The sequence below is a fragment of the Centropristis striata genome, chromosome 17 (assembly GCF_030273125.1).
Source record: "Centropristis striata isolate RG_2023a ecotype Rhode Island chromosome 17, C.striata_1.0, whole genome shotgun sequence".
Classification (NCBI taxonomy): domain Eukaryota; kingdom Metazoa; phylum Chordata; class Actinopteri; order Perciformes; family Serranidae; genus Centropristis; species Centropristis striata.
In genome coordinates, this window is record NC_081533.1 from 36,036,658 (window position 1) to 36,062,479 (window position 25,822).

The following is a 25,822-nucleotide window of genomic DNA, read 5'->3' on the forward strand; positions in this document are numbered from 1 at the left end:
GGAACCATCCGCTACGTGAATGTGTTCATGTGGGCTGACAGAATGAGGTGACAGATATTATGGATGGAGCAGAGAAGAACAAAGGGTTTAGTGGCTTCCTCCAGGTGAATGGAGGGCTTATTATGTTCAATATTAAAGAAAGAAAAACAGAAAAAATTTGTATTTTGATTAATTTGTTCGAGAAAGAAGAAAAAGTAAACAGACCTTTTTACTAAATGTGTAGCATACTGCACTTATTTAAAAAAAATATATATATATATATGCTATATAGGGTGTTTTAGAGGATGTTTTTTTAAATGAAACACTTAATCCAATTAACATAAATATTGTGTCTCTCCATGGAGAGCTGCAGGGTGACTTACAGAAGGTGGCTGCTATTACTGCCACTGTGCACTTACTCATGGGTCAATTCCACTATGGGACACGCAATTTGGATGTTATCACATGATTGAATATTGAATTCAGTGGGCTGTTATATTGACTTTGGTAGTCTTGCCGTTGTAATTATGAACAATGCCAAGTCTATGATGTAGTTATAAGTAGCGCCTTTAACTTTGGCTTGTCACCAACATGACTTCTTCTCTTCTGGCATTCACATTTAGCATTTAGAAAGAGAGTATGGACTGTAGATGTGATGGACTTTCTGTGATCATGAAGCCCAATGTTTCTGTAGATTCCTATGAGGGAAGTTACTCTACTGCAGACTGAAGTCTCTGCTAACAGTGAGACAGAGAGACAGCTGACTCGTATGAATGGATCCAGTCTGGAGGAATGACGAATCAGCTGGTCTGCGTTACATAAGTCATGTGTATGAAATGTCTGTATCACCATCAGTTTTAAAAACTATGATAATCTGGTCATAGATAGCATTGCTGCCAATAGACTACAGTACAGTAGCATGTACCCCAACATAAACCTTATGGTAACCTTAACATTAAAACAAAGTCTGAAGTCTCAAACAAGCCTTTAAAGAAGTGAGGGCCGGCCGAAATGTCCTCACTTTACAAAAATGTCCTCACTCTGTTGGTTAAAAAAGTGTCCAGGTCCTCACTATGTAGGAAGTACAAGAACACACACAGACACACACACACACACACACACACACACACACACACACACACACACACCACAGCTGTATCTCAGGTGCTACACTATTGTTTCAGTTTCTTCAGACGTGAATTTTTTTTCTTTTTGCTTTAGAGCCAGGCTTTGCTCGTACAACTATTTTTATTAAATATTATTTTTCCATGATGCACCCTGGATTTTCATATACCGATAAATGGAGGTGTGGCAGTATGCTGATTGCAAATAGCGAGCACATGTCTGGCAGTTTCAACTGATTCTGACTCACTATCACAAATGCACAGTAGTAAGAACAAAATTGCATGTGTGATGAATCAGACAGAACTTATTTTTTACATTTTAGTGAATTAGTCATACGAGGCCAAGGGGAGGAAGGCAGGTGCATGAACATGTCATCTGTTTCAAGAAAACAACTGGATATATCCTGCTCTGTTACTGAACAGCTGTGGAATACCTTTGGGCAAAGAAAACTGAAGCATAGTCAGATGATTTCAGACTGAGCACTCACTCTCTTGGTGTCCCACAGGGAGCCTCTGTAGGGGCCCTAGTAGTCCAGTGGGACCATCACCCTCAGGGGGCTATGTGATGAGGGTTCGTCTGACAGTTCAGAGGGAAATTACTTATCGACTCAGTGGCTCGTTTTATGCTGCTGAAAGGGTTATTGAATCAGTGCTGGGTCACCTAGAAGAGTCAGGGAACAACCTGGCATTCATCACCAAGACTTTCCTCAAGCTGTGAAGAAAAGACAGACTGCTAATGGAGCAGCATTTATGAATTCTACTATTGAAGCTCTCAACTAACCTTTGCAGATGTGGGAAGCTGTTTAGAGCATAAAAAGATGTGCAATATCTGCCAAACCCTAACCCTAACCCTGGGACCAAAGGCCAGCCAGACAACGTCAGCTTAAAAGACACATTGTCCCCTGGAGCAGGTGGAGACCCAAGCAGAGTTTAAAGGGAATGAATTTTTAGACCCTGTTGGTCTGTGTTTGCTTGTTTGCTTTTGCTTCTATAAATAGGCTTTAAGATAGTGTTGTTTATTGTATTTATTAAGCCAACTGTATTATAGTAGAAGTAAGTTGAAATATCGCTGCACATTCACACTGCGCCTTTTTCCATTGTCTGTTTTTTCTCCTGAGCTCTGGTGTATTGGTGAAAATCTCTCAGTCCAGCTTATTGTCTCACTTGGTGCATCGAGTCATCTGTCAGCCGAGCAAGAACAATAATAATAATAATAATAATAATAATAATAATATAATAATAATAATACAAGCCCGAGCCACCTCCTCCCTGCCGACCAAGCACCACATGACCCTGATGAGCCCAATTCAGATATTGATAGAGACCATGAGTGATTTATAACTTGCATTAACTTTGAACTTAATGATTGTTAAGTTATGGGAAATTAATATATCAGTATTTTCTGTCAATTGAGATGTAGCACACTATATTAAAGCAGCTCATGGAGCCTTCAGCATTATGATCCTACTCTCTGGAATTATTTACCACATGAACTCAGGTCTGTTACAACAGTGTCTTCCTTTAAAAACAGACTAAAAACATCTTTTTCCTCAAGCTTTTAGTTAAGTAAAGGGTAAAAGGCTCTTTTAAAACCAGTCCTATTGTTGTTTCTTTTAACAATGATAATATCAATAGCTCTTACCCTAATCTACTCTCTCTCTTTTATGCTGTCTTATATGTTTTTAGGTATGTCACATTATTTTATGGTTTATTTTATCTGTTTTATATATAATGTTAATGCAATTACATTACATTACAATGTTTAGTGTATGTATGTTGTATAGAGAGATTTATATACAACACACACACACACACACACACACACACACACACACACACACACACTATAAACCTTTTCAAAATGTGTTTCTGGTTCATTTGGAAATATTTATTTATTTTCTCGGCCATCACCAATCAATAAAATGAGTCAACAGTATTTTAGAAAATGGGATAACATGAAAACTCATAGTGTTTGCTTGATCTGCACACACACACACACAAACACACACACACAAACGCACTATTTATATCTTTATTCCCAGGACTGGCTCTGTTCCACGCCAGCATTACATGGCACAACATCTGACCCAACTTTTATAGATGGCTTTGATTTCAATCTGTCACTCCAAATAAAAGAGTAGGGCAGCCATGTTCAAAGAAGGAGACTGAGGCTCCGTTCGTTATGGATCTGGTGGAGGAGGTGACCCTCTCTCTTTTAGTTATTGATGTTGGGTTGTTGAACTTTGGGTCTGACCTTTCTGTCCCTGTTTTTTTCCAGAATGGTCTTAATGCACTGCACCTTGCAGCCAAGGAGGGCCATGTGGAGCTGGTCCAGGAGCTGCTGGAGAGAGGCGCCGCAGTGGATTCAGCCACAAAGGTCAGTTATCTCAGCTTCACATGAGCAGACTTGAACGTTCCTGAGAAGCAGGATTGATCCATAGGTGCTGCTAGCAGCTAGTGATGTAGCAGAGATGTTAGGCAACTAACTTAAGGTGGAATTATAGAGACTTGCAGAATCTATGCTGGGTACTAAATGTTCTCTGGTGGCTCATGGGGGACACCTTATTAAGACACATGGTTTTTCTTTCCCTGCTTGACAGTTTCGACTGAGACTCCAATCTTCCTCATTACTACTCCTTAAATTAAATTCATTATGGACATGGACTTAAAATCATTGTTTTATTTTATGGCCTTGGTGCCTTGTCTTTTGGCCTTTGTGCCCTCAAAAAATTGACAACACAAAAGGCCAAGTGGCCTTGCCCCTAAAATGACGAAACTTCCAGGCCTAGTTGGTAATTATCATCCATTTATGTTTTCTATCACAGAAAGGAAACACAGCACTTCACATATCCTCCCTAGCTGGCCAGAATGAAGTGGTGAAGATCCTGGTGAAAAGAGGGGCTGACATCAATGCTCAGTCTCAGGTGAGTCCTGTACTCCTTCTCCTTCTGAACACCAATGACAACACCACTAATGTCATGTTAGAGCGCTGTCACTGGTTGAGTATATACACTGTTCATGTCCTGGCATGTGTTGTAAGCTCTTGTATTTGCCTGTGTGCTGCAGAATGGCTTCACTCCTCTGTACATGGCCGCCCAGGAGAACCACATGGACGTGGTGCGATACCTGCTGGAGAATGGAGGCAACCAGAGCACTGCGACTGAGGTCAGAGGAGTGTGTGTTTTTAATATGACGGCATAACTCTCCTGTCCATCACACATGGGAAGCAAATCATAAATGAGTTATTACTGACAACCAAGCAGATGCAGGACTGATGTACATGTCATTATTTAGCAGGTGGCCATACATCAACATATCCGACCGTTTTAGGTTTCATGGATGTCCATCCATCTAATGTGGAGACATTCAACTAAAGAAATATCAACATGCCATTAGTGCTGGATAAAGATGATGGGACCACCAAGTCATTAGGAAACGTTGTCTGGGACTCATGGTGACCAATGACAGTGACACATGAACCACAGAGTGGAATATAATGGCAATCCATGCAAGGTTTTTTGAGACATTTAAAGGTGCCACCTCATTCAGAACATCATTATGTACTGTGTGAAGATATAGCGGAGGATTAAGTCACATTCCTTCTGTATGTGGTTCTCTGGTCTTTGTTGACAACAAATAGTGGCAGAATCTATGTGAACCCTTTGAAATGACCAAGTTTTGTTGTGTTAATTTGTCAAAAAAAATGTAATCTGATCTGCATCTAAGTCCCAAGTATAGACAAACATAACATGCTTAACCTAATACCACACAAACAATTATAATATTCCATCTTTTCATTTAACCCATCTTTATTATCTTTAGTAGAGTCACTTTGATGTTTAAGGTCATTGTCCTGCTGCATCAGCCAACTTCTACTGATCTCCAGCTGGCAGACAGCCACCCTGACATTAACCTCTAGGACACTTTGATGAACTTGGGAATTCATTTTACCCTCAGTGATGGCAAGCAGTCCAGGCCCTGAGGCAGCAAAACAGCCCCGAGTCATGATGCTCCATTCAACCTTTGTTTCATTAGCTCGCAAATCAATCTCCCAGGAGCATTGTGGAGTGTCATGGTGCTTTTTTGGCAAAGTTCAGATGTGGACTGATGTTTTTTTTTGTAAACAATCCTCTGTGTTTAGTCCTGCCTTGGACATAATGCCTGTTTAACCTGTTCAACCTTGCTGAGCATTCTGGGTTGGGCCTTTGGAGTCAACTTGCCTGGGTGCCCACTTCTAGGAGAGTAGCCACAGTAATAAACCATCTCCATTTGTGGACAAATTGTTTAATTATTAACTGTTGACTTGTGAATACCTAAAGTCTAAGATTACTTTGTAACCTCTTGCAGTCATCATCAAGTCTTGGTTCACCAGTTCATCAGCAGATGCTTTTTGTGAATAGCAAATTCAAAAAAGTTTGAGGGTTTTTTATAGGTCAAAGTATCTCTAAACCTCACTCAAATCGTGTTTCTTGTTTGTTGATTGGACTCCAGGTTTGCTAACTCCTGACTCAAATTATCTCTTGATGGAGTCATACGCCAAAGGGTTCACTTACTTTTTCTACCAGCACTATGAATGTTTAACTGAAAGTTCCAAAATGAAGGATTCTCGAAACAAGATGTAGCTAATCCTCTTTACTTGTCTTCCTTGGCCCAGGATGGCTTCACCCCTCTAGCCATTGCCCTCCAGCAGGGACACAACCAGGTGGTTTCTGTCCTACTGGAGAACGACACTAAAGGCAAAGTCCGCCTGCCTGCCTTGCACATCGCTGCCCGCAAGGACGACACCAAGTCAGCCGCCCTGCTCCTCCAGAACGACCACAACGCTGATGTCCAGTCGAAGGTATGCACAGACTGAGTCGGGGCGGGCGGTCGCATGTGTGGAAGTCAAGCTAATGTTGTGCTATTTGTTTGTGCCAATACTATGTCCATACTGTGGTTAGGAGAGCTGTTATGAAGCAGAATGAAGAAGATAAAACCATTCTAGGTTTCTTTTAATTGGTTTTAGCATACTGATACTGGTGTTCACCCATGGGTCGTTATGGAGATTGGATGGAAAGACCTTGTTCACATCTGCTACTGAAATGTTATCTCTATCTGGATAAGTCGCTAATAATTAACAATCTCATTACACTGTTTACATGACATTCTATCCCGCAAAATAGGTGAGCAGTTTGCAAGTTGGCAGCAGACAAGACAGTCCAATAGTGTGGACGTCTCATGTGTAGTACAGACATTATGACTGACATGGTGAACATGTTGTCTATTTGCTAGCAAGCTAATGTTAGCTAGGGAGTGTGTCAATCTTGGTATGAAAATATACATTTTCTGGGTTCATTTAAAGCTATTGACAATATCACTAGATGATTATTTGATCAAACAGATTTTCCCCCAGACTGGTAGGCAACTCACTTCAAGTGCTGCAGGTGTGGATGAACTGCCATGTACACTGCTCAAAAAAATCAAGGGAACACTTTCATCTCATGTCAGATCTTGTATATACATTTTCCCAACAGAAAATGTATATTTTGACACCAAGATTGACCTTCTAAGTGTCTTGGAAGATATATTGGTTCTCATAGACTTTATATGGCTGCCATCTGAAATCTCCAATCTTGATGAAGTGGCTCCTACCAAAAATTAAAACCTATGGTGATACACAGCATGTGGAAAAATGTGGTGCTTTTGTCCGGCGTGTCCCCTTTCTTCTCAAATCTGGTCGTAAGCGACCCGACTTTATGTAGCATTGGATGTCAACTATAACATGGAAGACAAGAAGGAGAATTAACTCCTGTTGTGTTGACTTTGTAGGTGCTCTGGTAGATTGGATGCCATTGCATTACACTGTTATGGTGTCAGTTATTAAAATAATTCCCTTATCCAGATAACAATCCCAACAGGTGTGAATAGGGTCGCCCTAATGTATGATTCCTGTGGTTTAGTGTATGACAGAAGACCACTAACCCTGCCATGAAGCTGTAAACCTGTGTATAGTGTGTTTGTGTTTCCATTTGTCTCTTTGTGCATCTGTCTCTTCCTCTCCTTCAGTGTCTCTGTGCCATGCCACTAACTGGGTCTCTCCCTCTGTTTCCTTCCTCTCTTTAAATGCTCCCTCTCAAACACTCCCCCATCACCCTCCTACCTCGCTGACTGGTGTCTAAGTGTAGCTCTGTCCACTGCATGGAGTGTGCCACTGTCTGCAGGTTGTATGGTGGTCATATTCAAGGCTGCATGCAACCAATTGCATTGAGTTATGACTGTTCCTCTGATACTGGATAGTGGCTTTAAGTGACATGGCTAGACTGGAGTTGACCTACTGCACTACTGCACAGCTGTTTATCCATCATCTCTTTCTAACTACAGTCTGTTTCAACAAGGCACCCGAAACACTGTGGAGCCAACTCACCATATATGCACGTATTTATTATAATGCCATAGCCCAGTGGTTCCCAAACTATTTTAGCCGTGCACCCCCTTCTGTGTTGCAACCGGGTTGACCCCCCCAATCCCCCACACCTTCAAAAAAACCAAAATGCAATAAGAGTTTGTATAGCCATATTAAAGGTGGAGGATGATGACAGGCTCAGGATCAGAGGCAGAAAGCAGATCAGTTGGGAAAATGTTATAATATTTTGAGCTGCGTTGAACAAAAATTGCAGCAAATTTAAATGAGCGTGGAGTGAACACAACCCCGTCATCATAACACAGGCTGGAAAAATGATACAAGAACAAGAAGATAACTTCTTCTACGCTTCATTATAAGATCAAAAACAAGCAAAAATGACCAAAGATGACACAGAATTATCAAAATAATGGTTCCCAATGGTGCCACCTGCCACCATTGGGAATTCATTCACACACCGATGAACGCAGCATCAGGAGCAATTTGGGCTTCAGTATCTTGCTCAAGGATACATCGACATGTAGGCTGCCATGGTCAGGGATCGAACCACCAACCCTCCAATCGGTGGGCAACCCGCTCTACCAACTGAGCCACAGCCGCCCCAAATCGTCAGACAAAAAAAAAAAAAAAACAGGCCAAAAAGACAAAGGAAGACTCCTGGAGAAAACACTCCATTAGTCCTGGACTTAAACATTGAAAGGGGGCGGGGACAATGAGACAGGTGTTGCACATTAGGACAGGTGTGTAATCAAGGGACCTAAAACAAGACAAGATGTGAGAAACAAAATAAAATACATGACATTAATGAAAGTCTGGGGACATATACAAAGAATGCACCAATCAGCAATGAGCGAGTGTGAATACCAACTCTCCTGATGGAATAGGACAGATTTATATATTATCACAGTTTGAAGACTTCCATGTAAAATGTGACATTTTGCTGATGATATACTCCTATAAACAGATATCAGATTACCTGCTAATGAAACCAACCATTAGTTGAAGCGTTGTCCTATAACAGCTGTGTGTGGAGTGGACACTAGGACCCAGCAGCCATGTCACTGGCCTGTTTAGTATCTGACAGCACAGCTACTACTGAAGTAATGTGTTAAAGAAGCATAACTGAACTGATGTTTCCCTCCCTCGTTCCTGCTGCTTCAGATGATGGTCAATAGGACTACTGAGGTATACACTCGCTCCTTGATTCTCCACAGATCCACTACACACTCCCATTGCATTGTTTCTCTTTTCTTTCCCTCCACCATTTATTTATGTCACTTCCACAGCACTGCATGCTGTAAATAAAGATTCCTTTGGTTGTTTTACAGCACACTTTCTGTTGGTTTGGTATAATAAGTCAACATGCACGGCTGACACAATGTCCAAGCGGCTGCCGTGTGTCCTGCACTATCTTTAGTTTTCAGCTTTACGTTTTATTTATTCATACTCTGTCTGTTTGCATCTATTTGATTATCATTTATACTCATTTTATCACCAGCTCAGCTCCTGTTGTTTTACTCAATATGTTTAAAAATATTTCTAATCATCATTATTGGGATGTGGGGTTTATTGGTTTATTTGAAATAATTACATTTATCTTCTGCAGGGTTTTTAATTTCATGAATACTGTGCTGATGCTTTCAATGGAACAGCTGTGAATGTAAACTGTCCCCTAGTCTGTTTTGTTATTTCGTCTCCTTATGTGTGCTGCATGGTTTATAGAGATGCACTATGAACTGCTTAGTTTCAAACAGAAATGGTTAAAATATAACATATTTGTCCTTATGTATGGAAGTCCAGAGCTGGAAAAAAAAAACTGAAATCATTTTATCAAAGTGGAATTTATTTTCCATTTGTGTGCCCATTAAAACATGACAACAACCTGATTTTTATTTTCATGTTCAATATACATTAATACTGTAAAAGCAATATTTTTTTAATGCAAGCTTTATCCAAAACATAAAAACGCAACAGTTTTATTAGAATTCTGAGTATAATTCTGACTTTTCAAATAAACCTGCAACCTTTTTAAATTTAAAAGAAGCAAACTGGACATTTTGTCAAAATCTGTCAGAAACCAGAGCGAATGAAATGACCTGGCTCCCACTGAGCTGACCTCATGAGACAGAAACTATCATTTCATCTTAGACACAATTAGAATATCATTCACAACTTTACATTTAGATTTAGACCACACGATCATGAGTAGTCCATTTCACACAAAGTCAATAGGGCTGTTCCAACTTCCGAGCAATACCCAGAATGAGGCGAGTCTCACTCGCTGAAACACAAACACAAACTAATCTGAATACGAGCCATCCGGAGCTGACTTCTGTCGGGACTTTTTTAGTCAGTGCACAGTTAGCGATGCCGGTTAATTCACGATCACTATGTTTATGATCAGCTGAGACGCTGTGCATAATTAGCCATGCTGCTTTGTTTATGATCAGCTGCTGACGTTGTGCAAAGTTGCGTCTCCCATGTTTAGTCCGTCGCAAGGATCGAAAACCATACGTCACCTTCCGGAGCCTCTAAATCCCTCTGGGGCCTTTTTGTAATGGAGACACGCAGCGGACTTTAGAGAGGGCGTGGCCTGAGACATTAGAGAGGGCGTGGCCTGAGACTTTAGAGAGGGCGTGGCCTGAGACTTTAGAGAGGGCGTGGCCTGAGACTTTAGAGAGGGCGTGGCCTGAGACTTCCCCGGTGGCCCTCTATCCCTAAAGGAAACATGCCTAATATGGCAATGTTTTATTATTACAGGAAATTAAAACAATTTTTTTATTTTTTATTTTGACAAATTCGATTAAACATTAAACATCATTTAGATGCAAATTATCTATTCTTATTTAATGCACACACAAATAGAAAAATGATTTATGAAATGATTTTATTTGAATTTTGACAGTCCTGGTCTTCTGTACATGAAACTTCCTGATAAAGTATTTGAAACGCATGCTTTTATAAAAGTATTCCACTACAACAGTGCTAATGAATAATAGCATGAGAAGCTAATACAGATATTTGGCCAAAGACTTGGCGTTAGCATGTTGCATCCACGCTACCTTAATTTGCACCATTCAAAGCTTTTGACTGTGTAAAGTTTTAAACCATCACGTTAGTCACTGTATTCTTCACACTTTTGTAAACAACTTTTTCACATTAAATCGGACCACACTTACAGAATGGCAAGGTAAGGCAAGAATCTCACAACTACTCCAATCTGCTCTGCAATCTCTAACTTTTCTCATATATTTCTCATTGCTAACTCTAATACTGACGTACAGTAACATAGTGCACTTTGGTGTTGATCACAAATGTACAGTACTTTCCTCATTATATGCCATTTTATGAGTTTACTATGATTTGGTGTTATTTAGTTAGCTAATGTTTGTCACTCTGTGTATAATGTATACTGTACATCTACGTGTTCTGCTTCACTTTTTACCTTTTTAATTTGGAATCCTGGGAAAGGCCTTTTATTCTTTTCTTCCTGTCATTGACAACTTGCATGGAAGTGATGTTTCCGGGTGTGTTTTGGGGTTGTGTGTATGCGTATTCTGACTTGAATATTTAAAAAAGAATTGACCTTTACTATTTCCGGTGACTTCTTTTTCATTTTCTTGCTTTCAGTTGAGTTGTTTTTGTTTACCTGTGATGCCTGATGCCACTGCTGCATGCTGGGAAGACAGAAGACTGAACACCAAGAGACATAAAGTCAGGACTAATGTCTGACCCCTGTCCTCCTCCCTGTCTGTCTCTTTGTTTCCTGTCTGTCTTCCAGAGTGGATTCACCCCACTGCATATAGCTGCCCACTATGGCAACGTCAATGTGGCAACGCTGCTGCTGAACCGAGGGGCAGCAGTGGACTTCACGGCCAGGGTACGAGTCCATACTAAGCCCTGGTGTTTCTGTCAGATAAAGGCACTGTTAACCTCCTGAAACACAATATGTTGGCTGCTGAATCCCAGGGCTATATAGTCTAGACGGATTTCAGAATAAAGGCCTCCTATAAGAAGTGAGGAGCATTTATGGGTACAAGTCAGGAACCGGCCTACCTTACATATCTCAAGGGTGCTGAGTCCCAAAAAAAATGGTTCCCAAGCGAAATTTTGAGTTTTTGACCTTCTAATTTGTATATCAAATGGCCAATTGCCCATCTTGCTCAGTGATTGGACCATTTCCTCTTAGTTTTTTTGTAAGTAGGCAATCAAGATGAGGAAATTAAGTTTCTGGATCTATAGTCTAGAGTCAGAGCAAGGATATAGTGGAGGCTCAGTGTCTTTTTATGTATATATATATGCAAAATACCAACTGGAACATTTAAAAGTGATATTGATTGAATATTTAACACAAATAATGCTTAATTTCACCTTAAAAGTTGGTATTTTGCATATATATATATAAATATACATAAAAAAGACACTGAGCCTCCACTATATCCTTGCTCTGACTCTAGACTATAGATCCAGAAACTGAATTTCCTGATCTTTGATTGCCTACTTACAAAAAAAAATGGTCCAACGACTGTGCAAGATGGGCAATTTGGCCGCCATATTGATATGCAAATGAGAAGATCAAAAACTCAAAATTTCACTTGGGAACCATTTTTTTTGGGATTCAGCACCCTTGAAATAAGTAAAGTAGGCCGGTTCCCGACTTGTACCCATAAATGCTCCTCACTTTCACTTTTTGGACAATTCCATCTAGACTAATAAGACAGCTTATACAAATACTACAAAACGATGTATCCGCTTTCCAGGCTTCAATGGGTTAAATGCTCCCTCTCAAACACTTCCCACCAGGAAATGGTGTAAAATCACCTTATCTAAACCCCCAACTAACTAACAATGCACTACACATTTTTAACTGTCATGTGTATTCTGTCTCTTTAATATCACCCAGAATACAAATGTGGATGGTCTATTTTTAGTCATGCCAGCGGTGGAGATAAAAATATCTTGTGCTTCTCACCTTGCACTATCCAAAGCCTCATGGGATTGCTAGTGTGGCTCACATTTTAAATCCTCTGTGGTTAAAAGGTTTGACAGAAAACACTGATCCTGTCTACATTAGTACACCATCCTCCAGTTTCAGACACTTTCAGACTAAACTGGTTTAGTGTATCAACTGAAGAGGCCAAAGCACAACATTTTTATTCATATATATTTTATTTTGAAAAATTTTTTTTAAGAGAGGAAGGAATACTCCCTTTACCTTCAACTCATTGCATTGTAAATTTTGCCAGTTGTTTGTAGAATATTACTTTTGAACACGGTATACAATTTTAAGAATGTATTTATTTAACCCTTGGGTGCTTAACATATTGATGACCCGCATTCATTTCTCATGTTATTTAATGCTGCTGTGCATCTCTGTGCTCTATCTTTTGATATCAACTTATTTAATGATTGAATATTCCAAGTATTCTTTAAATATTTTGTTTTTGATGACAACAGATCATTATTTCCATTTTGCCTCTCATATTTTATGAAGCTTGCTAAGCTAACTACTTAGCCAAGAAGTTAGCTAAGTAGTTAGCTTAGCAAGCTACTTAGCCAAAAAGTTAGCTAAGTAGTTACTGAATACTGAAAGATGAAAATAATCTATTACAAAGATATAGAACATAAAAACTCATACATATTGGGTCACTTTAGACCCATGTCGTGCATCAAAGGGTTAATGAAGCACTTTAAAATGTTTTTTATATATGACTAATGATTTCAAATTAATTAGTAAACCATTTAACCCTCCCATGCAACACTATGCGTGTGGATTCAGTTTCAATTTCACACATTCTTAAAATGTGAATATTTTAAATGTGTGACTTTTGACCAAATGCATGTGATGAAAACGTATTTTCTCTCCCCTGTAGAATGGGATTACTCCTCTACATGTGGCCTCCAAGCGGGGAAACACCAACATGGTGGGCCTGTTACTGGACCGCGGCTCCCAGATTGATGCTAAAACAAGGGTGAGTATGACGAGAAGCTACAAACAACAAAAACAATCCCAACTAAATACACCAGGTGAACACAGACTATTGGAACACATGGAGGGAAGGGAGCACCAGGTGAACAGACTATTGGAACACATGGAGGGAAGGGAGCACCAGGTGAACACAGACTATTGAACACATGGAGGGAAGGGAGCACCAGGTGAACACAGACTATTGGAACACATGGAGGGAAGGGAGCACCAGGTGAACAGACTATTGGAACACATGGAGGGAAGGGAGCACCAGGTGAACACAGACTATTGAACACATGGAGGGAAGGGAGCACCAGGTGAACTATTGGAACACATGGAGGGAAGGGAGCACCAGGTGAACAGACTATTGAACACATGGAGGGAAGGGAGCACCAGGTGAACACAGACTATTGAACACATGGAGGGAAGGGAGCACCAGGTGAACTATTGGAACACATGGAGGGAAGGGAGCACCAGCTGAACACAGACTATTGGAACACATGGAGGGAAGGGAGCACCAGCTGAACACAGACTATTGAACACATGGAGGGAAGGGAGCACCAGGTGAACTATTGGAACACATGGAGGGAAGGGAGCACCAGGTGAACTATTGGAACACATGGAGGGAAGGGAGCACCAGGTGAACACAGACTATTGGAACACATGGAGGGAAGGGAGCACCAGGTGAACAGACTATTGGAACACATGGAGGGAAGGGAGCACCAGGTGAACACAGACTATTGAACACATGGAGGGAAGGGAGCACCAGGTGAACACAGACTATTGGAACACATGGAGGGAAGGGAGCACCAGGTGAACACAGACTATTGGAACACATGGAGGGAAGGGAGCACCAGGTGAATTATTGGAACACATGGAGGGAAGGGAGCACCAGGTGAACACAGACTATTGGAACACATGGAGGGAAGGGAGCACCAGGTGAACACAGACTATTGGAACACATGGAGGGAAGGGAGCACCAGGTGAACACAGACTATTGGAACACATGGAGGGAAGGGAGCACCAGGTGAACTATTGGAACACATGGAGGGAAGGGAGCACCAGGTGAACACAGACTATTGGAACACATGGAGGGAACGGAGCACCAGGTGAACAGACTATTGGAACACATGGAGGGAAGGGAGCAGCAGGTGAACAGACTATTAGAACACATGGAGGGAAGGGAGCACCAGGTGAACACAGACTATTGGAACACATGGAGGGAAGGGAGCACCAGGTGAACAGACTATTGGAACACATGGAGGGAAGGGAGCAGCAGGTGAACAGACTATTGAACACATGGAGGGAAGGGAGCACCAGGTGAACACAGACTATTGAACACATGGAGGGAAGGGAGCACCAGGTGAACAGACTATTGGAACACATGGAGGGAAGGGAGCACCAGGTGAACACAGACTATTGGAACACATGGAGGGAAGGGAGCACCAGGTGAACTATTGGAACACATGGAGGGAAGGGAGCACCAGGTGAACACAATCGGTAATTAGGGGCCTGAAATGAGAGGAGAGTTACAATTTCAAAAATAAAACAGAAAGTAACGAGACCAGAACACAAAATAAAACAACCTCCACTAGTTATGACAGATGTGAATATGAGTTCCATGCTGTTGTTTACAGCTCAGCTCAGTGGGTCAGTGGATTAAATGAAGCATCATGTGGACATCCTGACCTCTGCTTGGTGTTATTTCATGTCTGCCAGCTGACGACAGTCACGTATTAACTGATTCTGATTCAAACCACTGCAAACAATGTCTAGCCAGTTAATCAGCTGTAAAAAAAGAGCTGTTAGTAAAAAAAGACATCAGTCAGGTTTAATCCTCTGGAGTCCGGGGCTTTTATGACCGTTTTTGACTCATTTTCATTCTGCCTGTATATTATACTTAAAACAATATTTACCGCATCATGTTGGTGTCTTTTTTTATTACCACAACCTCACCTTTATGACCTGGTAATATTTCTTTTTCATTTTGACCTACTAGATCAACATTTTGAACCCAAAGAAACACAACAAAATTTTGCAAATGTGAACACAAGTTGCACATAAGAGGTAAAATGAGGATAACACAGAGTTCTATATTTTTCTACTAAATATATTTGACCTTATCTCTAAAGACAGTATTTTAGAGGGAAGTTGATGGCAGGGAAACAGTTTTATTTTTACGCCATAACATCACAAAGAAGTCATATGATTTGATAATGTTGGCGTGATTGGTGACTCCAGAAGGTTAATATGTGTTGTTCTTCCGTCAGTATGCATTGAGTGACTATGATTGTTTGTGTTGGTGTCCTGTAGGACGGGCTGACTCCGCTACACTGTGCGGCCCGGAGTGGACATGATACAGCCGTGGAGCTGCTGCTGGAGAGAGGAGCGCCTCTACTGGCCAGGACCAAGGTGGGTTATAGCGCCACCCTCAGGATCTGGAGCTGCTGGCTATTAGCACAAATTATTTACCAAAGAATGGATTGCGGCGGCTGAATGCACCATGAACTGCCCATCACTTGTAGCCGTTATCTTCCCTGTCATAAGGACCTTTTCACTAAAGATATTGTGCTAATTATATCACAGTGCAATCAGAATCAGAAGTCTTTCTTGTCATTGCACAGGGTAACAAGTACACTGCAAAAAAGCCAACTTGTATTTTTTGGCCTAAAACAGTGATTTAAGTTGGTAAAACTTGGAAATATAAATTATTGACATTTAGGGCAATAATGTAAGTTAGCACAACAAAGGAAGCCAGTTGTCTGCTCAAAAACAAGTTGGTGAGTTGTTGTTACTTATATCTTTAAGTTGGGGTTCACAACAAGGGACAATAGTTCTGATAACTCTTATTTCTTTGTTGTGTGCGGGAAAGCGGTGAAATTCGGTCATTAGCGAAAGCTAGCGGCTAACTGATTCTAGCCGCGCTGCTTGTTACAGCTACAAGAGTAGCCATTAGCGTATCAATGCTAACTCAACATTGTGGTCGAAACATTAGCAGAGTTGAACAAACTCAAAAACAAAACTTAAAATATTTTGTTTAATTGTCCAACTTCAAATTTTATCGAAGTTTGTTGCCTTGAAATTTTTAGTTCACCCAACTTTTCTTTTTTTGCAGTGTACTAGTACAACGACAATCAGAGGAACCCTCTGTTAAGATACCTACACAGTTTAAGAGTAATCCTGGTTTCATATACACCACAAAAGAGTTCTCTTTCATCAAAAGTCCCCGTCTCCATTTGTATCCATCACAATAAATCACCTCTCTTTCACATTGTAGAATGGGCTGTCTCCTCTCCACATGGCAGCACAAGGCGACCATGTGGAATGTGTCAAACACCTTCTGCAGCACAAGGCTCCGGTTGACGACGTGACGCTGGACTACCTGACGGCGCTACATGTGGCGGCTCACTGCGGTCACTACCGAGTCACCAAGCTGCTGCTGGACAAGAGGGCCAACCCCAACGCCAGGGCTCTGGTACGCTGGAGACATGGTGGAGCTCATATCCAGAGGTGGACGTGGAATTAGTAGGGCTGGGACTTGATAAAAAAAATAATCTAATTAATTAGAGGCTTTGTAATTAATAAATTAATCGAAATTAATCGCATATAAATATTTGACCTGAGAACAGTGAGAAGTAATTTTTTTCACATGGATTTTTAGTATACCATTGAATAATTGCTGAATACATAAGCTTAAGCAACAAAAATATTGTTTATTTTTGTTCAAGTCCAACAGACCGGTGCAATTTTAGCCATTAAGTGTAGCAATAGCATATTTATAAATATAGTACATTTGATAAACCCAGGTAGCCTATAGGTAGGTAGACCTTCTGTAAACTAGAATACTTTGGTTTTTGAAGTAAAACACAATCCACGCTAGCTAGCACACTAGCCGCTAGCTGCTATATGTTTAGCATTGAGGTGCTACTTGAGGCTGGATGTGCTGCTATGGTGATATGTGAATTCCTTGTTGCCTAGCAACACAACCATGTTCTTATGGACGCTTCCATCCGTTGGTTTTTAGTAACTAAATGTCCCATCATCCACGGGGCCAACCAAAGGTCTCATCAGCTTCTTCCTTCATGTTCACTGTGGTTTGTTGTTGTCTCAACTCATCAACGCTAGTTGGTGCTCCAGTATAATCGCTCCTCCTGAAACTCATCCAGGGAGAAACGTTCCGCGCTGCAAAAATAAGTGTGATTAAAATGCGTCATTTTTTTTGAACGCGTTCATTTTTGTGTAATTAATTAATCTTAATTAACGCGTTAAAGTCCCGGCCCTAATAATTATGTGAAATATTGTTTGTGTTGATCCTTTACTGCCTCGTTTCCTCCAGAACGGCTTCACTCCGCTGCACATCGCCTGTAAGAAGAACCGAGTGAAAGTAATGGAGCTGCTGGTGAAATATGGAGCCTCCATCCAGGCCATCACAGAGGTACGACACACCCAGTCACACTGGGAGGAATACAAATGTATCTCTCAACATACTGGAGTTACCCAGCCTGTTGGCTAGACCGCACTGGAAATTGTGTTTGGAGGGAAACAGATTATGTTATTAAACACAAAAACATGAGGTGGTCGGGGGAATCAAGGTACTGGATGCGATGAATAGATAGAATAGAAGTTTGAATAAAATAAAAGTTTGGAAGCAACTTAAATTTTCTGTTCACAATGGCTTTCTTCAAAACCAGTATGGATTCTTTGGATGTTTGGATGTGTTTACTGCATGATCAGACTTTACCTTCATTGAATCAATTGACCTAAAGGTAAACATTGATGTTAGCAGACCATTGCTGAATAAATGTTAAGAAAAGAAAATAATTGCTTAGTTTTAGGGTTGAGAAGATTTGGAAGAGTCCCAACTTCTGTGCAAAAGTTTTAAAAAACAAATCATAGTTTGCATTATTTACTTTAGCTCTTTGTCTTTTGAGAGTTTGGATACAAAAACCCCAATAAATCTCAACTGTGTTCATATCTCTGACAAAAGAAACAAGAGTTAAGCTTTATTAAGGAGTCTAAGCAATAAAAACCCAAAGACCTGATCATTAGAGTCAAAATGTGTTCTAATATGTGACTCTTTATAGAATAATCACCTTTATTTTGTTGCAAAGTATACCAACTAGAAACTAGGAACTTTGTTGTACAAATTTGATCTTGCTTCCAAACCTTCGGCCTGTAGTTTATATTTTTAACATATTGATAAGTTTTCTGTTTCCCATGACATCACATCCTGTTGTTCCTGTTGTTCCTGTTGTTCCTGTCCAGTCTGGGTTGACTCCCATCCATGTAGCAGCCTTCATGGGTCACCTGAACATCGTCCTGCTGCTGCTGCAGAACGGAGCCTCGCCCGACGTCAGCAATATTGTGAGTGATGGAAAATAACACTTTTTAATTATGTTGTTTTTAAGCGACAAAAAAAATGTTTATTCATTTATTTATTTATTCATTTTTTTGTTTATTTCTCCTTTTATATGTGAAGCACTTTGTGCCATATTTATCTTGTATGAAAAGTGCTGTACAAATAAAGTCTGATTGATTGATATGTGCATGTATGTATGTATATGAATTGATATGTGCATGTTAGCGTTGAATATGTGTGTTATATATATATTATATATATATGTTGCTGTGTGTGTGTGCAGCGTGGGGAAACGGCGCTCCACATGGCGGCGAGGGCGGGGCAGGTGGAGGTGGTCAGGTGTCTGCTGAGGAATGGAGCGATCGTGGACGCCAGGGCGCGGGTGAGACCGCTAAACATCTTTACTTTCTGTTGTTTTATGTTGAATTGCAAATGTAGATATCTCCCACCTTGCAGAATAAACACCATTGAGTTTTAACCCTCTCCTCCAGGAGGACCAGACTCCGCTCCACATTGCGTCCCGTCTTGGGAAGACGGAGATCGTGCAGCTGCTGCTGCAGCACATGGCCCACCCCGACGCCGCCACCACCAACGGCTACACGCCGCTGCACATCTCGGCCCGGGAGGGCCAGGTGGAGACGGCCTCCGTCCTGCTGGAGGCCGGAGCCTCACACTCACTGGCCACCAAGGTGGGTCCATACAACTCACTCACTGGCCACCAAGGTGGGTCCATACAACTCACTCACTGGCCACCAAGGTGGGTCCATACAACTCTCACTCTCTGGCCACCAAGGTGGGTCCATACAACTCACTCACTGGCCACCAAGGTGGGTCCATACAACTCACTCACTGGCCACCAAGGTGGGTCCATACAACTCACTCACTGGCCACCAAGGTGGGTCCATACAACTCTCACTCACTGGCCACCAAGGTGGGTCCATACAACTCACTCACTGGCCACCAAGGTGGGTCCATACAACTCACTCACTGGCCACCAAGGTGGGTCCATACAACTCACTCACTGGCCACCAAGGTGGGTCCATACAACTCACTCACTGGCCACCAAGGTGGGTCCATACAACTCACACTCACTGGCCACCAAGGTGGGTCCATACAACTCACACTCTCTGGCCACCAAGGTGGGTCCATACAACTCTCACTCACTGGCCACCAAGGTGGGTCCATACAACTCACTCACTGGCCACCAAGGTGGGTCCATACAACTCACACTCACTGGCCACCAAGGTGGGTCCATACAACTCACACTCACTGGCCACCAAGGTGGGTCCATACAACTCACTCACTGGCCACCAAGGTGGGTCCATACAACTCACTCACTGGCCACCAAGGTGGGTCCATACAACTCACTCACTGGCCACCAAGGTGGGTCCATACAACTCACTCACTGGCCACCAAGGTGGGTCCATACAACTCACTCACTGGCCACCAAGGTGGGTCCATACAACTCACTCACTGGCCACCAAGGTGGGTCCATACAACTCACACTCACTGGCCACCAAGGTGGGTCCATACAACTCACTCACTGGCCACCAAGGTGGGTCCATACAACTCACACTCACTGGCCACCAAGGTGGATCCATACAACTCTCACTCACTGGCCACCAAGGTGGGTCCATACAACTCACTCACTGGCCACCAAGGTGGGTCCATACAACTCACACTCACTGGCCACCAAGGTGGGTCCATACAACTCACTCACTGGCCACCAAGGTGGGTCCATACAACTCACACTCACTGGCCACCAAGGTGGGTCCATACAACTCACTCACTGGCCACCAAGGTGGGTCAATACAACTCACTCACTGGCCACCAAGGTGGGTCCATACAAGAGCCTGGCTGGTATCAGGTATCTGAGAATGACTCAAATAGTGATTTTAGAGGGGAGAATGGGTTGATAACTGATATGTAGGCCGATATAATCATTTTTGGAGCTTTTTTGGTCAATCTGTGTCCTTTTTTGGCTATTTTGCATATTTTTTGTCTTTTGTGTCTTTTTGTGGTCAATTTGTGTCTTTTTTGGTCAATTTTTTTGGGGCTATTTTGCATCTTTTTTTGTTATTTTGTGTCTTTTTGCCATTTTTCACCTTTATTGTCATTTTGTGTTTTTTGTGGTCAATTTGTGTCTTTTTGGTCAATTTTTTGGGCTATTTTGCATATTTTTTTGTTATTTTGTGTGTGTTTTTGTTATTTTGCGTCTTTTTGCCATTTTACATCTTTTTTTTGTCTTTACGTGTCCTTTTTGTGGTCAATTTGTGTCTTTTTTTGGCCATTTTGCATCACCGATGCTACTAATAATAACCGTCAACAGATCTGTTGACAATAACATCATTAATGTAGGTTACATGTTAATATTGTGGCAGGTTTGAGCTCACAGTTACTGCCGATAGCTGACGATGGAGTAGACTGTGAGGTTATATATATTATATATTATATATATTATACTGCAATATCCTGTGTGTGGCCTCAGATAGACAGGTTACAGTACTACTGTACGTCTGTTTGACCCACTTCTGATGAATGATTGATGGGGCTGTAAATCTGATGCTTTTCTCTCGATTGTGCACGAACCTGAACGCGGTCAAGTGATTTATCATCATCACTGTTTACCAGAGGAGACCTTCACCTGCATCCAGCCGACCATCAATGAAACCTCTAATGTATTCATATACTCCTACGGGTGGGACGAAGCACTGTGTGCAGTGTGTTTGTCAGGGTTCAGTGGTTCTCCTCTCTACCACCCTTCATGTCTCTCTCTTTGGGGAGGAAGGGTGTGGCTGTTGCTATGGAAACCAATCACCAGAAGTTGTTGTCGTGCATGTCCATAAATGTCCGTATCTAAGATTTGCTTTGACTGTCGATTGTTTAGAGTAAAGGAAGCCTCCCTGCTGTCCTCCAGCCTCTCCTCACCTATTACATCACCTATAATCTGCTCCGTCCATCCATCCTGCTCTGGTAGGAGCTCACACTGCTCTGTGCTTTCCACCAGCACCACTCTCTGGTTTTATAAAACAGTCCGAGGGCGCCCTCTGCTGGTGTTATCGTGAACATCAAAAGACATCTTTTTATTGTTTTTTAACACAAGTTACAGAGGATTGCATCAGCATGTCAGCCAGCTGACAAACAACTCAGACACTCATTTGAGAAGATTTTGTTCAGGAACCCTTAAGGGAAATGTTTTATTTTATTCTGTACATAAAAAAATATATAAACAAAAATCAATATGAAAAACATTCTAGACAATTGTACTATCCCCAGGGTTGCTGAACAGGAGTCCCTCAGGGCTGCCTGAAGAACACATTATTATCAGGGTGTTTCCATTATAGTCCAAGAAACCGAATCAGTCACACAAACACCCCTAATCTGAATATGAGCCGTCCGGAGCGGACTTTTGACAGGACTTTTTTTCCCCTGTCAAAGAGCAGGGTCTTTTTTCTCCCCTGAAAAAAGCCTGTTTGCTGATTGGATAGAACGCTAAGCAGGATGTGACGTAGTACTGGACACCACAACAACACGCAACATTTGTAAAAGCAGGCGAAGCAGTGTTGGCAACTTAGAGACTTTGTTGCTATATTTAGTGACTTTTCAGACCCCCTTAGAGACTATTTCTCAAAAGAGCGACTGGCGACAAATCAAGCAACTTCTTCTGGTGTTATTGGAGACTTTTGTCGAAGTGACACAGTCCTCCTGCAGCAGTCTCTACCAGCTGCAGTCACAGAGCCAGAGGGGATGTTAACCCCTTAGCATCCAGTCTGCAAATTGCTAACAGGCTAACAGTTAGCTCTGTAGCAGTATAGTGTGTATGTGCTAACAGGCTAACAGTTAGCTCTGTAGCAGAGCTGAGACATTTGAGAGGGTGGCCACTCTTCCCCCTAAAGGAAACACGGCTAATATGTATTGATATTCTAAATTATTCAAAAAAATAAATGTCAAGTGTAACATTCAAATAGTTTGGTCTGAAAAAAAAGATTGACCTGCTTTTTTCTTATAATATTGTTAAAATATTTACCAGGAGGGATCATACGCACCAAAAACAAAAAATGACATCAATAATAACGTCTGACTTGATTTAATGGACTCCACCTGTGTATAGATGTCCTGTATTTAATCTCCACCTGTGTATAGATATATAATATATATATATTTAATGTCCCATCTTTGTCTGTTTCTCTCCTCAGAAGGGCTTCACTCCCCTTCATGTGGCCTCCAAGTATGGAAGCCTGGATGTGGCCAAACTTCTGCTGCAGCGTTGTGCTCCACCTGATTTTGCTGGGAAGGTATGCATCCAAAAACACACCATCTAAATGTAATGTAGCATATTATGTACAATATGATCTCAGTCATGTCCACTCTCTAAATGTTTTGTTGAACCCTTTTTTCTGCATGTACATGTAACTATATATATTTGTTATTATATATATTTGATATTTTTCTGTATTGAGGTTAAGTTGACTACGGGAACACTGGTAAGCCTAGTTTCAATAAAGACATTCCTTCACTTTGGATTAACGATGATTCATCCCAGAGAACATTAACACATAACAGAAGCCTTTTACATCAACAATATATATTCACTCAGTGATCCTTTAATTCAAATCAATCAATCAGTCTTATACCATTTAACACTTCCTATTAACTTTATTTGTGTGTGTGTGTGTGTGTGTGTGTGTGTGTGTGTGTGTGTGTGTTCTTGTACTTCCTACAAAGTGAGGACCGGGACAAGTTTTTAACCAACAGAGTGAGGACATTTTTGTGAAGTGAGGACCGGCTGAAATGTCCTCATTTTAAAGGCTTGTTTGAAGGTTCAGACTTTGTTTTAGGGTTAAGATTACAATTAGTTTATGTTAGTGTTAGGGTTAGGGTTGGGATTTAGTGGTGATGGTGAAGGTTAGGGTAGGGTTAGGGCAGCAGTTCTCAACCTTTTGGAGTCGCGACCCCCAATTTAACATGCATGTTGTCCGCGACCCCCTCTCACTGAACAGAATCTCACACGCACAGTTCAGATCACCCAAAAAAGACAGAAAATGACCAAAAGAGACACAAAATGACAAGAAAAGACCCAAAATGACCAAAAAAAGACCCAAAAAGACCAAAAAAAGACACAAAATGACCAAAAAAGACACAAAAATACCCAAAAAACCCACAAAATGACCAAAAAAAGACATTAAATGACCAAAAATACTAAAACACATGAACACTTTAACACAGCGGAGACAGAGCTGACTTCCAAAATGATTTGGCAACCCCCAGAAATTATCTCGCGACCCCAATTGGGGTCCCGACCCCAAGGTTGAGACTAGCTGGGTTAGGGTAAGGTGCTCGGGAATCCACTATTTCAATGACGGTCCTCACAAAGATAGAAGTACCAGGATGTGTGTGTGTGTGGTGTGCTGCACTAACTGCTGGTTAACTCATGCTAACTCCCTCTCTGACAGAACGGCCTCACCCCGCTCCATGTGGCAGCACATTATGATAACCAGAAGGTGGCGCTCCTGCTCCTGGACAAAGGAGCGTCCCCCCACACCATGGCCAAGGTGAGGGTCCCCACAGTCAGCAGACACTGTGCTGGAGATCATGGCTGAGCTTTAAGCTAATTAACATTGGAAAAGATGACCTGTCCAACCTCCAGGCTATTAAGACCAGTGATGGGGAAAGCTGCTTTTAAGACTAACTAGTTACCTTACTAAGTTACTCCCCTAAAGTAGTAACTAGTTACCTTACTAAGTTACTCCCCTAAAGTAGTAACTAGTTACCTTACTAAGTTACTCCCCTAAAGTAGTAACTAGTTACCTTACTAAGTTTCTCCCCTAAAGTAGTAACTAGTTACCTTACTAAGTTTCTCCCCTAAAGTAGTAACTAGTTACCTTACTAAGTTTCTCCCCTAAAGTAGTAACTAGTTACCTTACTAAGTTACTGCCCTAAAGTAGTAACTAGTTACTTTACTACGTTTCTCTTTATTGGAAGGAACTAATACACTTTCAAAGTTGCCTGTTTAAAACCTTTTTTTAAATGTATTTTGGTGTGTTGTCCCTTTTATTGTAAATAAATACCCAGACTACACTGCAAAACAAGCTCCAACACTGAATCTGAGGGAAATGATCTTGCTGCATGGACAGATAATTTCCCTTGACAAGATTTATTAAATTAAGATTGTCAAATCTAGAAATAAGCATGTTGAACACTTAAAATAATAAATGAACTCTTAAACCACCTTGTGGCTCAGAGCCTTTAACACTCAGTAGTCGTTAGCAGAAACATTCATGTTGGTCGGCTCTGCACATGAGATTTGTTTATAAGGAACATAAAGCCAGCCTTGTTTTTCTTCAGTGAGCTCAAGTTATCTATGACATTTTTGGTGCTTAAAAATCAGAATCAGAATCAGAATCGCCTTTATTGTCATTGCACAGAGTAACATGTACTAGCAAACAAAATTAGCCATCAACCCGTCCAAACATATACTTAACACACATACAATATGACAGAGAGGTGACAGGACAAGAAAAGATATACAGCATCACCTCGGCAACATGAGCACATAGTAATAAGATGACACCAAAGCTTTTCTTACCAAGTGTTGTGGTATGTGAGGACGTCAGGTCAACAACCAGCAGTCCCAGGTTCCTTCAGCCGTTCACCAGGTTCTCTCCCTGTCCTCCTGCATCAGAACGGATACACTCCTCTCCACATCGCTGCTAAGAAGAACCAGATGGAGATCGCCACGGTGCTGCTGCAGTACGGAGCAGAAACCAACATCCTGACCAAGCAGGGAGTCACTCCGCTCCACCTGGCCTCCCAGGAGGGCCACGCTGACATGGCCGACCTGCTCATGAGCAAGGGAGCCCAGATCAACGTCCAGACCAAGGTACTGTAATCATTTACCACTAGAGTCACACAGTATGAGGAGTTATACATCATTTCACCTGTTACTGTGTCTTATATAAACTACATTATGTCTGAAAACTGTTGAATTATTA

The 25,822-nt window shown here is 41.5% G+C and overlaps 1 protein-coding gene across 1 annotated transcript in view; it reads left to right on the forward strand.

Annotated features, from left to right (window-relative positions):
• Window positions 1-25,822, forward strand: part of LOC131989833 (ankyrin-2-like) — a 123,592-nt gene that overhangs the window by 39,664 nt on the left and 58,106 nt on the right. The window contains exons 3-18 of the mRNA XM_059355175.1: window positions 3,382-3,480; window positions 3,929-4,027; window positions 4,170-4,268; window positions 5,758-5,943; window positions 8,665-8,688; window positions 11,285-11,383; window positions 13,377-13,475; window positions 15,785-15,883; window positions 16,749-16,946; window positions 17,808-17,906; window positions 18,737-18,835; window positions 19,114-19,212; window positions 19,322-19,519; window positions 23,027-23,125; window positions 24,284-24,382; window positions 25,513-25,710. Of these exons, the coding sequence (XP_059211158.1) occupies window positions 3,382-3,480; window positions 3,929-4,027; window positions 4,170-4,268; window positions 5,758-5,943; window positions 8,665-8,688; window positions 11,285-11,383; window positions 13,377-13,475; window positions 15,785-15,883; window positions 16,749-16,946; window positions 17,808-17,906; window positions 18,737-18,835; window positions 19,114-19,212; window positions 19,322-19,519; window positions 23,027-23,125; window positions 24,284-24,382; window positions 25,513-25,710 (1,893 nt within the window). The remainder of the gene's footprint in view (window positions 1-3,381; window positions 3,481-3,928; window positions 4,028-4,169; window positions 4,269-5,757; window positions 5,944-8,664; window positions 8,689-11,284; window positions 11,384-13,376; window positions 13,476-15,784; window positions 15,884-16,748; window positions 16,947-17,807; window positions 17,907-18,736; window positions 18,836-19,113; window positions 19,213-19,321; window positions 19,520-23,026; window positions 23,126-24,283; window positions 24,383-25,512; window positions 25,711-25,822) is intronic.